We start from the raw sequence: 13365 nt of genomic DNA, 5'->3' as shown, positions 1-13365 counted from the left end.
TACTTTTCAGTGCAAGAGAGATCAGTATTAAGTATACATGATGCCATCTATATCTCTACCAACAAACTTCAGCTTTCAAAACCTGCACATGAAAATATCGTACTGCCACTTGCAGCATTTGGTAATCTGAAAGCGGAATGGAAAAAGAATAAATGCTGTGGCTAAAAAAATCCTTCTATCTAGAATATGGTATTATCAGAACCAAACATCATGGCATACAGACACAATTGTGGCAGTTGTTGCAAAGACCTGATTTTACCTACCAGAAGTCTGATAAAAACCTGATACTGTAGTGACATGGACATAGAGCTCCCCAGGGATCAGAATGTGAAAGAAAGAGTGTGTGTGATAAATTCTACAAGCAACTTTATCAAACTGAATTTCAGAATACTGCATTTCAGGGAAGGCAGATTACTCAGACAAAGCGTTCAGCAAGGTCTACTGCAGGGGTGTAACACCACTGAAATAAATGAACAGTGTTTAGTGATTAAATAGCAAATGAATTTATAAATAATGTTTTATGAATTTCCAAAATTGACTACTGTGTTCTGGAATTGTCTCTTTCCAGGATAGAGCAGAATATTGTGTGCATATGTTCTTGAGTATGGGGTCAATTTACAGACCTTGTTATGTTTTTTCTCATTTTTTTGCAAATCTGTGGTCACAAATTACCATAACTTATGCTAACAAGAGTCACAATAGGACATTTAGGTGGATGGCCTAGAGTATTACACTGCTTGCAACCCTAAACTGTGGAAAAAAGAAAAGTAAATGAAGAGAGAGAAGTAGAAAGAAAATACCTTGTGAAAAGTGAAGTGACAAGCCATCAAGCGGGACAGAAGAGTGGCAGCAATTGAAAAACCAAAAAAGATCAGTAAAAAGCAGTGCATCCTTGGATGTATTTCTCCAGCCACAGAGGCAAAGGGAGTAGGATTCTGTTGCATTCATCATTAAAGCACTTGCTAAACTTCTGGAAATGGATCCTTTGTTTAGAAGAAGTGCTATAGGATACCAGAGAGTAGAAAAGTGAATGCAAAAAGGATCTAGGAGTACTTTCATAGGAACATTGTTTGAAAGAGGATAATGAGACTGACTGCTGAAAGCAGCAAAGCCAAGATCTCCTGTAACAAGGTAACACAATCCTTCTGTTCCCTGACCTCCACTCTATGACATAAGCAAAGAAGAAAGAACAAACATCATGGAATTAGTTTACAAGACCACTAAAGCTGTTATCAGAAAAATTAAGTGTTTTTCAACTCTTCACTACACATACTCTTCAAGAATTGCATGTGATCCCTACACCGATATCTTCAAAGTCTCTTCATTTGCAAAACTGAATAGTATTAGCTATACTTCCAATTCTATGACTGTAATCACTGGAGAAGTATACCTCAAACGTTCGATATAATTCAAATGGCAACACTTAAAGAGTGTCCTGCTACCAGGCACACAGGAGATGATGCCCATGCAGGCAAAGTAGAGATGCCAAATGCATGTTCTGGGGCCAGGTCTATCACGGCTGCAGCATCACTGAATCAACTTTTATTTTCATATTTATTTACACAGACATTATCTATCTACCTACTTACTTTAGTCTTTCTCACTTTAGATCTAACATTCTGACTTACAGGTTTTGATGTAATTTGTGAAGGGTCACTGTCACGGTAATCAAGCATTTAGGATCAGGTTTAATTTATACAAATCTGTTAAATACAGTAATAGGTGGAGAACAGTGTATCTAATGTTTGAAAATTCTGCTTTCTTCTTATCCACCAAGACTGGTAAAGAAAAAGAATAATAAAAGGAAGTTTTTATCAGGAACCATGTCAGAGAACAAATAAAAATAAAGATGTGAAGAGGACTATAGAAGCATAATTAGAGAGAAAGATGAAATATCCACACTTAAATGTTGTTCTTACTTCCTGCCTTATATACTTATTTAATTTTCAGCATCAGCTTATGAAAGACAAAGCCTCCCGCTTCAATCTCCTCCCACTTAGCTATTGTAATGGAAGCTGTTTCTAAAAGAAAAAAGAAAAAAAAAAAGAAAAAAAGAAAAAAGAAAAAAAAGGAAAAAAATTGTCAGTTTAGTCCATCACATTCTGTCTTACTGAATCGTGAAAGCCCTTTTTTTTTTTGTCCTTCTTCCTCTATTTTTCCTTTAGCCAACTAATCCAATGCTTGCTGGCTTTTTCCCTCAACTGGAAGAGATGGTTGTTAGGAACTAACAATTAGAAAGATGTGTACATTTAACACTGGAATACAAAAAATGATCAGCATGTCACAATTTGCAAGATCTCAGATCTCACTTCCGTGAAAAGGAGAACTGAGGGAAGTTCAGTTTGTTTCCCTTTTTTTTTGGTTAGCATAGCTTAAATGAATCAAACTTTGTAACTTGACTTGAAAACAATGAAGAAACAGCACACAAGAAATTAGCACGTCTTCATTTTAGATAAACCAAGGCCTGAAACTGAAATCCATTCCATGTGTCTGTTTCATCTTTATGTTTTGCTCCATTTTCTTCTTCTTCAGAAAGGTAGTGGGCTTTTTCTCATATGTTTCACCATATTTTTTTAAAAACTCAACTACTCCCCCCAAAAAGAAAGTATGAAGAACCGATATCTTCTGCAAATACATTTTTTACAAACATCTGATTAAATTCTTATACATATTTTTATTCTATCAATCATCTGTACTTGTTCAGTAGAAAATAAAGGCCTTGTGTAGTCTTCAGAAAGCTTGTCTAAACCACTAACCACAAAATCTTAAATGATAATTTTGAAAATGTCAGAAACTATGTTTTTGCCATAACTGAGTAATCCCTGACATCTGCTGCGTATGGATATTACCAATTTAGAAAGCTCTAATTTATACTGCATTGTGGAGTTTGTGAATGTAAAACCATGTAGGCGTCGTAAAATCAGAAGCCCCAGTGCTGAGTGGGCAATCTTTGGCATTTCATGATTTTTAAAAAAATTACCAATTCTTTACTTCATCAGTGACATTAATTTAGAATAGCTTTAACTATTCTCCCTTTTTCTTTTTTTAATCAGAAAATAAATGACATTAACATGAGCCTGAAGTAGCCCTCTTGTTCCAAGGCTTTTTAATTTTATACTTGTCAGTGCAAACATGATTCTCCTGTACTTAGTGGATCCTATCACCATGAAAATGATGAAGTATTAGAATTTTAAGATGCAATTATCAGATTTATCATGATAAAAATCAAATTATAGTGGGTTATTTAAGATTTTTTCAAGATTTTCTGTCAAGTGACGTACTATTCTTAATGCACAAATCTCAATGACGGGAAACAGGCCAATTTTTCTTTCAAACTCTGGGCCTTTTAGAACTGTTTAGATTTCTAACCAGAAGAAAAATAAACTCTCTGATTAAATAACTAGCAAGAAAAATTTACAGAACTGCTTTTTCCAAGCAATAAACTGAGTAAAGCTCTAGTTTGAAAAATACTGTAATTCAGATGTGTAATTAACAAAACCATGGGTGTAACGAAACTACTGCCAAATTCTAGATGTCCTGCCAACTGTTCCTATGCACATGAAAATTATTCAGCCCAAAATCAATTTTGTTATCAGGAATTTTCTCCTTAAAAAGAAACCAATGAACCCCAGCTTAACAAATTGCTTCAGCATATAGATTTCATGAGCTGAACATATATATATATACACACAGTATGTTTTATTTCATTAAAAAGCTTGTCCAAAACAGATGACAGCGCCATATTACATCAGTCAATATTTTCAGATCACCTGGGTTTATATGCAAAATGAATGACAAAGTGAAGTGGTCTCCCAGGAAAAGATTCTTTTGCAAGTCCCTCCACCATTATGGTAATTAAATTATTCTGCTGACCACTGACACAACAATATTACTTTAATAGTCTAATTACCTGTGAATGTAGTAGCAATTAAAAAGATCCAGAATAATACCTGCAATTAAGCTTCAGAAATCATATGCAACTCATCTGTGCACTGTAATAAGGAACTATTGTTTACAATTTACATTTGCCATTTACATTAAATAAGACACAAACAACTACATTCAGTGAACAGATCATGTTCTCATGATTACTGAAGACAGACAACAAAAAATTAATTTCAAAAGTAGATAAAAATATTCGAAGACTGAAAATATACATACCACTAAGAATTCCTTTTTGTCCACCATCTCATTGCCATCAGTATCAAACATGTTGAAAGCAATTCTAAAACCTGCATGTGGCTCTGCCAAAAAAAAAATCCATATTAAATTATTTGCTCGGAAAGAAATCAAACATGAAACTCCAAGAAATTATTTGGTGTCTGTTTATAACAGCCATATCCTCAACTAATTTGAATTAATACATTTGTGTACACAGTAAATGCAAATAATAACATCTATAAAACAGTATTATCCATGCTATGAAAACAGAAGGCATGCTCGCAAATTCCTAGATTAGGGGAAACAGACAGTAGAAATAGAATATGAAATATTTTAAAAAATATCACACAGTACCGGCTGGCTGGGGAGTTAAGAGTGTTAGTTCACAAATAGAGTCCATTTTATGTTACAAAACACACATTTGTAGAAAATAAATTCCCTGTGAAAACACAGCATTCTAAAAGACACTTTAAAAAGCTTTGCAAAAAAAGGTACAAGATGCAACTTCTGGTCAAACAAATGATGTGTTGAAAAAGACCCAGAATTTTCTTGTTTATATGCCAAGAGTCCCTGAAATGTAAAATTAGGCTTGAATTTTGAATTATTTCTGAAATATGAGGATCTTGAAGGTTAACTGTAAGTGAGGCTTTAGGCAACATTTTGGTGATACTCAGTGATTTGCAATATGGATGAATAATGCCTAGAAGTTGGTGAAGATAACAAGGAAACTATGGAAGAATATCCAACAATCCCATAGTTAGATTGTAAGGGTTCAGGGTTAAGTTCCTGCTCTGATTCACAGTAAGAATCCAGATCATGCCTGGAGAAAAAAAAAACACTAATGAACTCTATAAAAGTGTTTTAATTACATACAAACAGAACAGAAGTGAAACACTTCGCTCCTTCCCAAAAACCACCTCTTTAAAAATCAAAACAGTTTCTATCAGCCTTAGTTTACTCTAAGTTACTCTACTTTGGTTTTATGAGTGGTAGAAGAATAAGTATTCAATTTTGTTAGTGTTTTCTAACATAAATAAACATTTACTTCAGTTTGGCAGATTTTGTATTTTACCATTGTCTCACTGATGTCACCCTGTCGTGGTTTAAGCCCAGGTCGTAAATCAGAACCACGCAGTCCACTTCCCCCCCCCCACCTTTCTTCCCTCCGCTCCTGGAGGGACGGGGAGGAGAATCCAAAGAATGCAACTCCCACGGGTTGAGATAAGAACAGTTTAATAACTAAGGTATAACACAAATCACTACTGCTACCACTAATATTAATAATGATAAAGGAAATAACAAGCAAGAGAATACAACCGCTCACCAACCGGTACCTCACCCCCACCCTGCCATGATCCAGCCTTTCCGGGAACTCTCAGTTCTACATCCCGGGCATGACGTGCTGTGGTATGGAATACCTCTTTGGCTAGTTTGGGTCAGGTGTCCTGTCCCTGCTTCCTCCTGGCTTCTCCTCCTCCCTGGCAGAGCATGAGACTCACAAAGTCCTTGGTCAGTCTAAACATCGCTGTTATCAGCTCCATTCCCAGGCCGAAAGTCAAAAACACAGTGCTGCAAAAGCTACTAAGAAGGAGAAAAACTGACTACTGCTACTGAACCCAGGACACACCCATTATGGACTAAGAGGTGAAAGAACCCCATAATAATGTGTATCTTTCTCTTCTCCCTATACTCAGTATCCTTTATGAGCTTCAGCTAGAATTTCTATAGGAATTTCAAAGAAGAAAATAAATTTTAGCTCTTAACTGGAGCTTAACTGAAGTGTATGGCTCAACTTTCTCATCAGTAAAAGGCGTTCATCTCAGTAAAAGGTGTTCTAGAGAATAAAGCACTTAAATAAAATGTGACACAAGATTCCAGTAGGACAGGAGCGGTTCAAATGGACAGAGAGATGCATGACATGCAGGAGAGGGGAAAGAAAAGAATACTATAACATACAACGCATGCAGAACTTGTAAATTTGTAAGAAAGCTTTTGGTTTTGTTTGTGGTTTTTTGTTCATTTATTTTGCTTCCAAAAATACTTACTTGTTAAAATACATAAGAGGAATAAATATTCTGTGTAAGATATCACACCTGAAGACAAAAAAAAAAAAAAAAAAAAAAAGGTTATGCCATATTAGTTTTACCTTGTCTTCACATCCAACTTGAAAATATTAAATCTACATATAAGAACAATTTCTGTTGCACATGAATATTCATACTTGTGTGAGCATGACTGTATTCAAGCTGGTCAATGAGTTGTCTAAAATATTGATCTATGGGGTGGGGGGTTTTCTTTCGGTTTGACTGTTTTAGGGGAGGAATACATTGACTATAGAATCATAGAACCATAGAACAGTTACGGTTGGAAAGGACCTTAAGATCATCTAGTTCCAAACCCCCTGCCATGGGCAGGGACACCCCACACTAAACCATGTCACCCAAGGCCTCACCCAACCTAGCCTTGAACACTGCCAAGGATGGAGCATTCACCACTTCTCTGGGCAACCCATTCCAGTGCCTCACCACCCTCTCAGTAAAGAACTTCTTCCTTATATCCAATCTAAACTTCCCCTGTTTAAGTTTTAACCCGTTACCCCTTGTCCTGTCACTACAGTCCCCAGTGAAGAGTCCCTCCCCAGCATCCTTGTAGGCCCCCTTCAGATACTGGAAGGCTGCTATGAGGTCTCCACACAGCCTTCTCTTCTCCAGGCTGAACAGCCCCAACTTTCTCAGCCTATCTTCATACGGGAGGTGCTCCAGTCCCCTGATCATCCTCGTGGCCCTCCTCTGGACTTGTTCCAACAGTTCCATGTCCTTTTTATGTTGAGGACACCAGAACTGCACACAATACTCCAAGTGAGGTCTCCCGAGAGCAGAGCAGAGGGGCAGGATCACCTCCTTCGACCTGCTGGTCATGCTCCTTTTGTGACAGCCCAGGATACGGTTGGCTTTCTGGGCTGCAAGCGCACACTGCTGGCTCATGTTCATTTTCTCATCAACCAACACCCCCAAGTCCTTCGCTGCAGGGCTGCTCTGAATCTCTTCTCTACCCAACCTGTAGCTGTGCCTGGGATTGCTCTGACCCAGGTGTAGGACCTTGCACTTGGCATGGTTAAACTTCGTAAGGTTGGCATCAGCCCACCTCACAAGCGTCCCAAGGTCCCTCTGGATGGCATCCCTTCCCTCCAGTGTATCAACCGAACCACACAGCTTGGTGTCATCAGCAAACTTGCTGAGGGCACACTCAATCCCACTGTCCATGTCACCAACAAAGATGTTGAACAAGACCAACACTGATCCCTGAGGGACACCACTCGTTACCAGTCTCCAGCCGGACATTGAGCCATTGACCACAACTCTTTGTGGGCAGCCATCCAGCCAGTTCTTTATCCACTGAGTGGTCCACCCATCAAATTGATGTCTCTCCAATTTAGAGGCAAGGATGTCATGTGGGACAGTGTCGAAGGCTTTGCACAAGTCCAGGTAGATGACGTCAACTGCTCTACCCCTGTCCATCAGTTTCGTAGCCCCATCATAGAAGGCCACCAAATTGGTCAGGCAGGATTTCCCCTTAGTGAAGCCATGCTGGCTGTCACCAAACACCTCCTTGTTTTTCATGTGCCTTAGCATGCCTTCCAGGAGAATTTGCTCCAAGATTTTGCCAGGCACAGAGGTGAGACTGACTGGTCTGTAATTCCCTGGGTCATCCATTTTCCCCTTCTTGAAAATGGGGGTTATATTTCCCTTTTTCCAGTCGTCGGGAACTTCACCTGACTGCCATGATTTTTCAAATATGATGGCCAGTGGCTTAGCAACTTCATTGGCCAGCTTCTTCAGGACCCGCGGATGGATTTCATCAGGTCCCATGGACTTGTGCACATTCAGGTTCTTAATATGGTCTCGAACCAGATCCTCTCCTACAGTGGGCCTAGGGTCTTCATTCCTCCAGTCCCTGCGTCTGCCTTCCAAGACTTGAGTGGTGCAGTCAGAGCTTTTGCCAGTGAAGACTGAGGCAAAGAAGTCATTAAGAACCTCAGCCTCCTCCAAATCCTGGGTAGCCAGTTCTCCTGATAGCTTCCGGAGAGGGCCTACGTTGTCCCTAGTTTGTCTTTTATTCGCTATGTACCTATAGAATCGCTTCCTGTTATCCTTAACATCCCTAGCCAAGTTTAATTCTAACTGGGCCTTAGCTTTCCTAACCCAGTCCCTAGCTTCCTGGACAACATCCCTGTATTCTTCCCAGGCTGCCTGTCCTTGCTTCCACCTTCTATAAGCCTCTTTTTTCCTTTGAATTCTCCTGAGCAGCTCCTTATCCATCCAAGGACATCTCCTGGCCCTCCTGCTGCACTTCCTTCTAGTTGGGATGCAACACTCCTGAGCTTGGAGCAGGTGATCCTTGAATATCAACCAACAGTCTTGGGGCACCCTGCCCTCTAGGGCTATATACCAAGGAACCTTACTAAGCAGGTTCCTGAAGAGGCCAAAGTCTGCTCTCTTGAAGTCCAAGGCAGTGAGCTTGCTGCCCGCTCTTCTCATTGTCCTGAGGATCTCAAATTCAACCACCTCATGATCGCTACAACCAAGGCTGTCCTGGAGCATCACATTTCCAACCAGCCAAACAAGTACAGTCAGTGGAGAATAGCTCATTAAGCAGAAGCTGGCTGGATACTCAGAAGTTAATATAAATTATTTTATTTTCTTTCTTAAAACCCCACCAATAACTCATGACAACACTCTATAACAGTATGAGAACATTAATAGTGCTCCCCCCAATACGTACTATCTGAATACAAGTCTTGACTTTAATACATGCTTCCTAAGTGCATGCCCTATATTAATTGAAAACTTAGCTTCGTGTTACTTACGAAAGCACAGATTTTGAGTTGTCCTTAAATGAACATTTTCACAATAATTGCATGAAGTTTATATTAAAACTCATACTAAATGAACACATATTTTATTAAATATTTTTAAAGCCTGTCAGAGACACTTTTACTATCCCTTTTTCTATGTTCAGAGAGAATTTAAGGAATACATTCTAAGCTCTTAATCTTTCATTAGATGCCAAAAGGCAATCACAGTGTGGAATGGCACTTCTTTTTCTCTTCAGCAGTGATTAAGGAAAAATTTAAATTAAAGATGAAGTCAATATCCAAATAGCATGTCTGGTACCATAACCTGTACTTCTGCTTTTCTAGCTGGGGGGTATAGTGATAACCTTGCAGAATGCCCATAGTACCAACAAAGAGAAGCATCTTATAGTTCAGTAAGAACTGAAAACAGTGACTTGCAGCTTTCCCAAAAGCCTTTAGCTCTAATGATCATTGAGGCTGAACTAGCAAAACTGGTTCTTGATTTCTAACCAATTGACTGTCTGTCCTCCAAAACTAAAAGTGTGAAGTCAGTCCACAATAGTAGACTATTTCAAAAGAGTAAAAAAAAAAAAAAAAAAAGTAATTAGATGCCTGAGAGTAAAGATGTCTATCAACTGGGATTTTCAGAAGTTGCTGGCTGTTTCCTTGATTTCAGTCCAAGTCAGGTGCAAACACTTTCCTAAAAACAGCCACATCTTTGGATGCTTAAATATTTTTTAAAATCTGACTTAACTGAATATGTAACAAAGCATGTAAAGTCATCTGATCTTTTTTTTCACTGAAAAACCTGTACAATTAAGACTCAAAACATTGTATCATTAATGTAGATTTTACATTTATTGAACACATTTAACATCAGCATTTCCAACACTGCTAAAGTAAGATACTTTGGCATCTTCTACTAATATTTACAGCACCAAAAGTTCTAAATTAAATCTGTACTGTAATAATATTCAGGAGGGAATCTCCGTCCTCTTGAGTAGCTGAGATATGAAAATCTCAGCTATATTTCTCTTGGATCTGTCCAAATTTCCAAATGCCTCCCCAAACCTTCAATGATACTTCAATACTCCTCCCCAAAAGCAACTGTCCTGAAAGAGGAAGACCTTCTAGAGAATCAGGTTGCCTACCCTGAAACACAAAAGAAAAACATCCAACCACAGAGATCTTAAACCCTCAACCTTTACTAGCTGAAACACTGCCCATCCAACTACCACTCCATTCATGAAAAAAATAAAATTTTTCCCACCTTTTGATCGAAGAGCAAATTTAAGTATTCAAAAATCAAGATTATAGTACTGCGAGTAGATCTAGTTAGGAAGGCTACTAAGTATTTTTAATACCACCTACTCTTTTCTTCAATTTACACACAGCTCCACACTGAAGGTTAGCAAAGATTAAATGCAGACATTTAAGTAGACATGTTCTATGCTTTCTCTTCTTGATTTTATACAGCAGCTTGCAGAAATTAGTTTTCAAAGCCCTGCTTGAATCTGTTTGGACAAGCAGCTATCACGAAATCAGATATCTCAAAGGTTCTCATCCAGTGATGTAAAGAGTTCTTTAACAGCCAGTCAATAAATGTAAATATGTATTTTTGTTTGTTTGATGACACCTTTGTCCTAAAACAGAGGAAGAAAGTGTGTGTGTTAAGCAGTCCCTCACAGGTACTACTGAGAAAGCAATATAAAAGGCCTTGAAAGCATTCTCTTCTTTTGTTTGTACTGATATATTGTGGCTGCAGATAGTTCTGGTTGATTGCTGTGAGTGTTAAGGGAGAAAGATTCTGAAATGACACTGAATGGAAAAAAAAGCTTACACTAAAAAAGAAGAGAGGAAGGTCACTCCAGGGTAAAACATAAAAATAAAACTTACTGACAACTGCATAAATCTATGTGGTTCATCTGATTTAAATCAATCTACGGCAAAGTAAATGGACATAGGCTTTTGCTACTTTCTTCATATTACTGATTTTCTTTAAAATGTGCACATTTTAAACTAATACATAAAAAAACCCCTCACTAATTAAGGATTAAGGAGACCTGAATTCTATTCCCATTCCTTTCACTGGCTTACTGAATGAACTTGTCAGTCATAAGACCCATCATCTTTTATTAACTATACACAGGGATAACAGAACTCACTTTATTATAAAGGATGTTGAAAAGCTATGGAACTGCTAAAGCTTATTACTAATTTTACCAGATTACGAAGCCACTTTTGTGTCCTCTGATTCCACCAACTTCTGTAGAATTTCATTGGCAGAAAACTGAAGTAAGATATTGTTGAATTAAGACTGCACACTGCAGACATTTTGTTACATACTTACTAAGCATATACAGGGTTGTTTGGTTTTTTTTTTTTCACTGATAACATATTGATGCAACAGATTCTGAAGCTGAATTTTTATGTAACTAATATTTCAGAAGTCAGCTGTTCTGACTATATAGACAGCAGCCTAGAGCAAGGAAATAACAAGAAAATACAGTGCAATGATGTGCCAGCTTCTCCATCTCTGGAGTTCTGGCTGCACACTCAGAGGAAAAAAGCAAGCACCTCCATGCACTAGATTCAAACTTGAGATCCTCCTCTGACGTGCATACTTACTCTGTTAGTAAATTGGAGCTACACTTAAAATAGATCCATCAATTACATGCACAAATTTGGAATTTTGTTGCTGGCATGCTTATTTTAAACATTCCTAAACCATCTTTATTTTATAGCAATTACTTGCGGCTGCTTTTTAAAATGTTTTTAAATGCCTCACCAGACCTTCATCATTCTGAAAATAAGCAAAGGAATACACAGATTATGTATCACAAATAGCTTTCAAATGTACTGCATACAAGCCATCATAAAAAAAAAGAAGAGATCAGAAGTGGCTCTTGGCTCTTCATTTACCAATAATGTGCATTTTAAAAGCTATCAAAGCCCTTATCTGCAGAATTTAAAGGCATACATAGCATTTCTGAAACTCTTTGTGAAGAAAATGCTTATTTAGTGATATATCATTACTGTCTTTAAAAATAATCACATCACCGAGCCTACTAAAAAAAGTAAAGAGATAGTGTCGTTATTAGAATATTTTACCTATGGTCTATTGTCGTGGCTTAAGCCCAGCCATAAATCAGAACCACACAGCCTCTCTCTCACTCCCCTTCTTCCTCTTCCCCCACTCCCGGAGGGATGGGGAGGAGAATCAAAAGAATGCAACTCCCACGGGTTGAGGTAAGAACAGTCCAGTAACTAAGGTATAACACAAACCACTACTGCTACCACCAATAATAATAATGATAAGGGAAATAACAAGGGGAGAGAATACAACTGCTCACCACCTGCTGACTGATACCCAGCCCGACTGAGCAGTGATCTAGCCTTCCAGGTAACTGCCCCCAGTTTATGTAGTGGGCATGACGTGCTGTGGTATGGAATACCTCTTTGGTCAGTTTGGGTCAGGTGTCCTGTCTCTGCTTCCTCCCGTCTTCCCCTCCTCCCTGGCAGAGCATGAGACTCACAAAGTCCTTGGTCTTAAGTAAGCATTACTGAGTAGCAACTAAAAACATCAGTGTTATCAGCACTGTTCCCAGGCTGAAAGTCAAAACCAAAGCACTGCACCACACCAGCAACTAAGACAGAGAAAAATGACTGCTACTGCTGAACCCAGGACATCTATAGACCATTCTGTGTTACAATGAACTGAATTTGAAACATTCAAACATCAGTTTAACAAACTCTATGATACCAATTCACTTAAGAGCCTACCTGAAAGATGGAATGATTAAAACATTGTGGAGACTGAAGAACACTTTTCCATGCTGTAAAATGTGGAAAGCAACAAATGCTTTTTATCTTGTTGAAGATGTGACTCAGATTATAAGTATAACATTGCTTCAGCCACAATAAATTAATACAGGTGATAATTTGGTTCAGGAAAATGAACTACTATCCCTTACCTTTCTCATTAAGGTTACGAAAAAGTTTGGATGATCCTTTCCAAACTGGTGGTGTCTCCATGAGGATCTGATTCAGCTCCTAAAACAAGATTTAAAAAAGATAAAAGTATGTATTTAAATATTTGATGAAATAGGTAACAAATTATAAGTAAATACTAGGAATCAATACAAAAGACAAGGAACTGCATGCAAATCTGCCGGTTAATTTAACTTCAGTTTACCACAATGACTCTGGAAGTACTCAAGCACATACATAAATTTTGCATACATTACAAGAAATATTCATCTGCATGAATACTGTTTGCAGAGTTGAAGAGAGACATGTAACGGATTTGCTGCTGAAATTACTCACCACTGCTCATGTTCACTGAAGCC

At 38.1% G+C, this 13365-nt stretch overlaps 1 protein-coding gene across 1 annotated transcript in view; it reads right to left on the bottom strand.

Annotated features, from left to right (window-relative positions):
* The window catches only part of MICU3 (mitochondrial calcium uptake family member 3), a gene marked incomplete at both ends in the record, with an annotated part of 47673 nt that overhangs the window by 18867 nt on the left and 15441 nt on the right, over positions 1–13365 (bottom strand). Inside the window, 3 exons of the mRNA XM_080638942.1 lie at positions 4162–4244; positions 6207–6254; positions 12991–13069. Coding sequence (XP_080495068.1) covers positions 4162–4244; positions 6207–6254; positions 12991–13069 — 210 coding nt within the window. The remainder of the gene's footprint in view (positions 1–4161; positions 4245–6206; positions 6255–12990; positions 13070–13365) is intronic.

This window comes from Psittacula echo, assembly GCF_963264785.1.
Source record: "Psittacula echo genome assembly, chromosome: 1".
NCBI classification, from domain to species: Eukaryota; Metazoa; Chordata; class Aves; order Psittaciformes; family Psittacidae; genus Psittacula; species Psittacula echo.
This window is presented reverse-complemented; position numbering and strand designations above follow the sequence as displayed.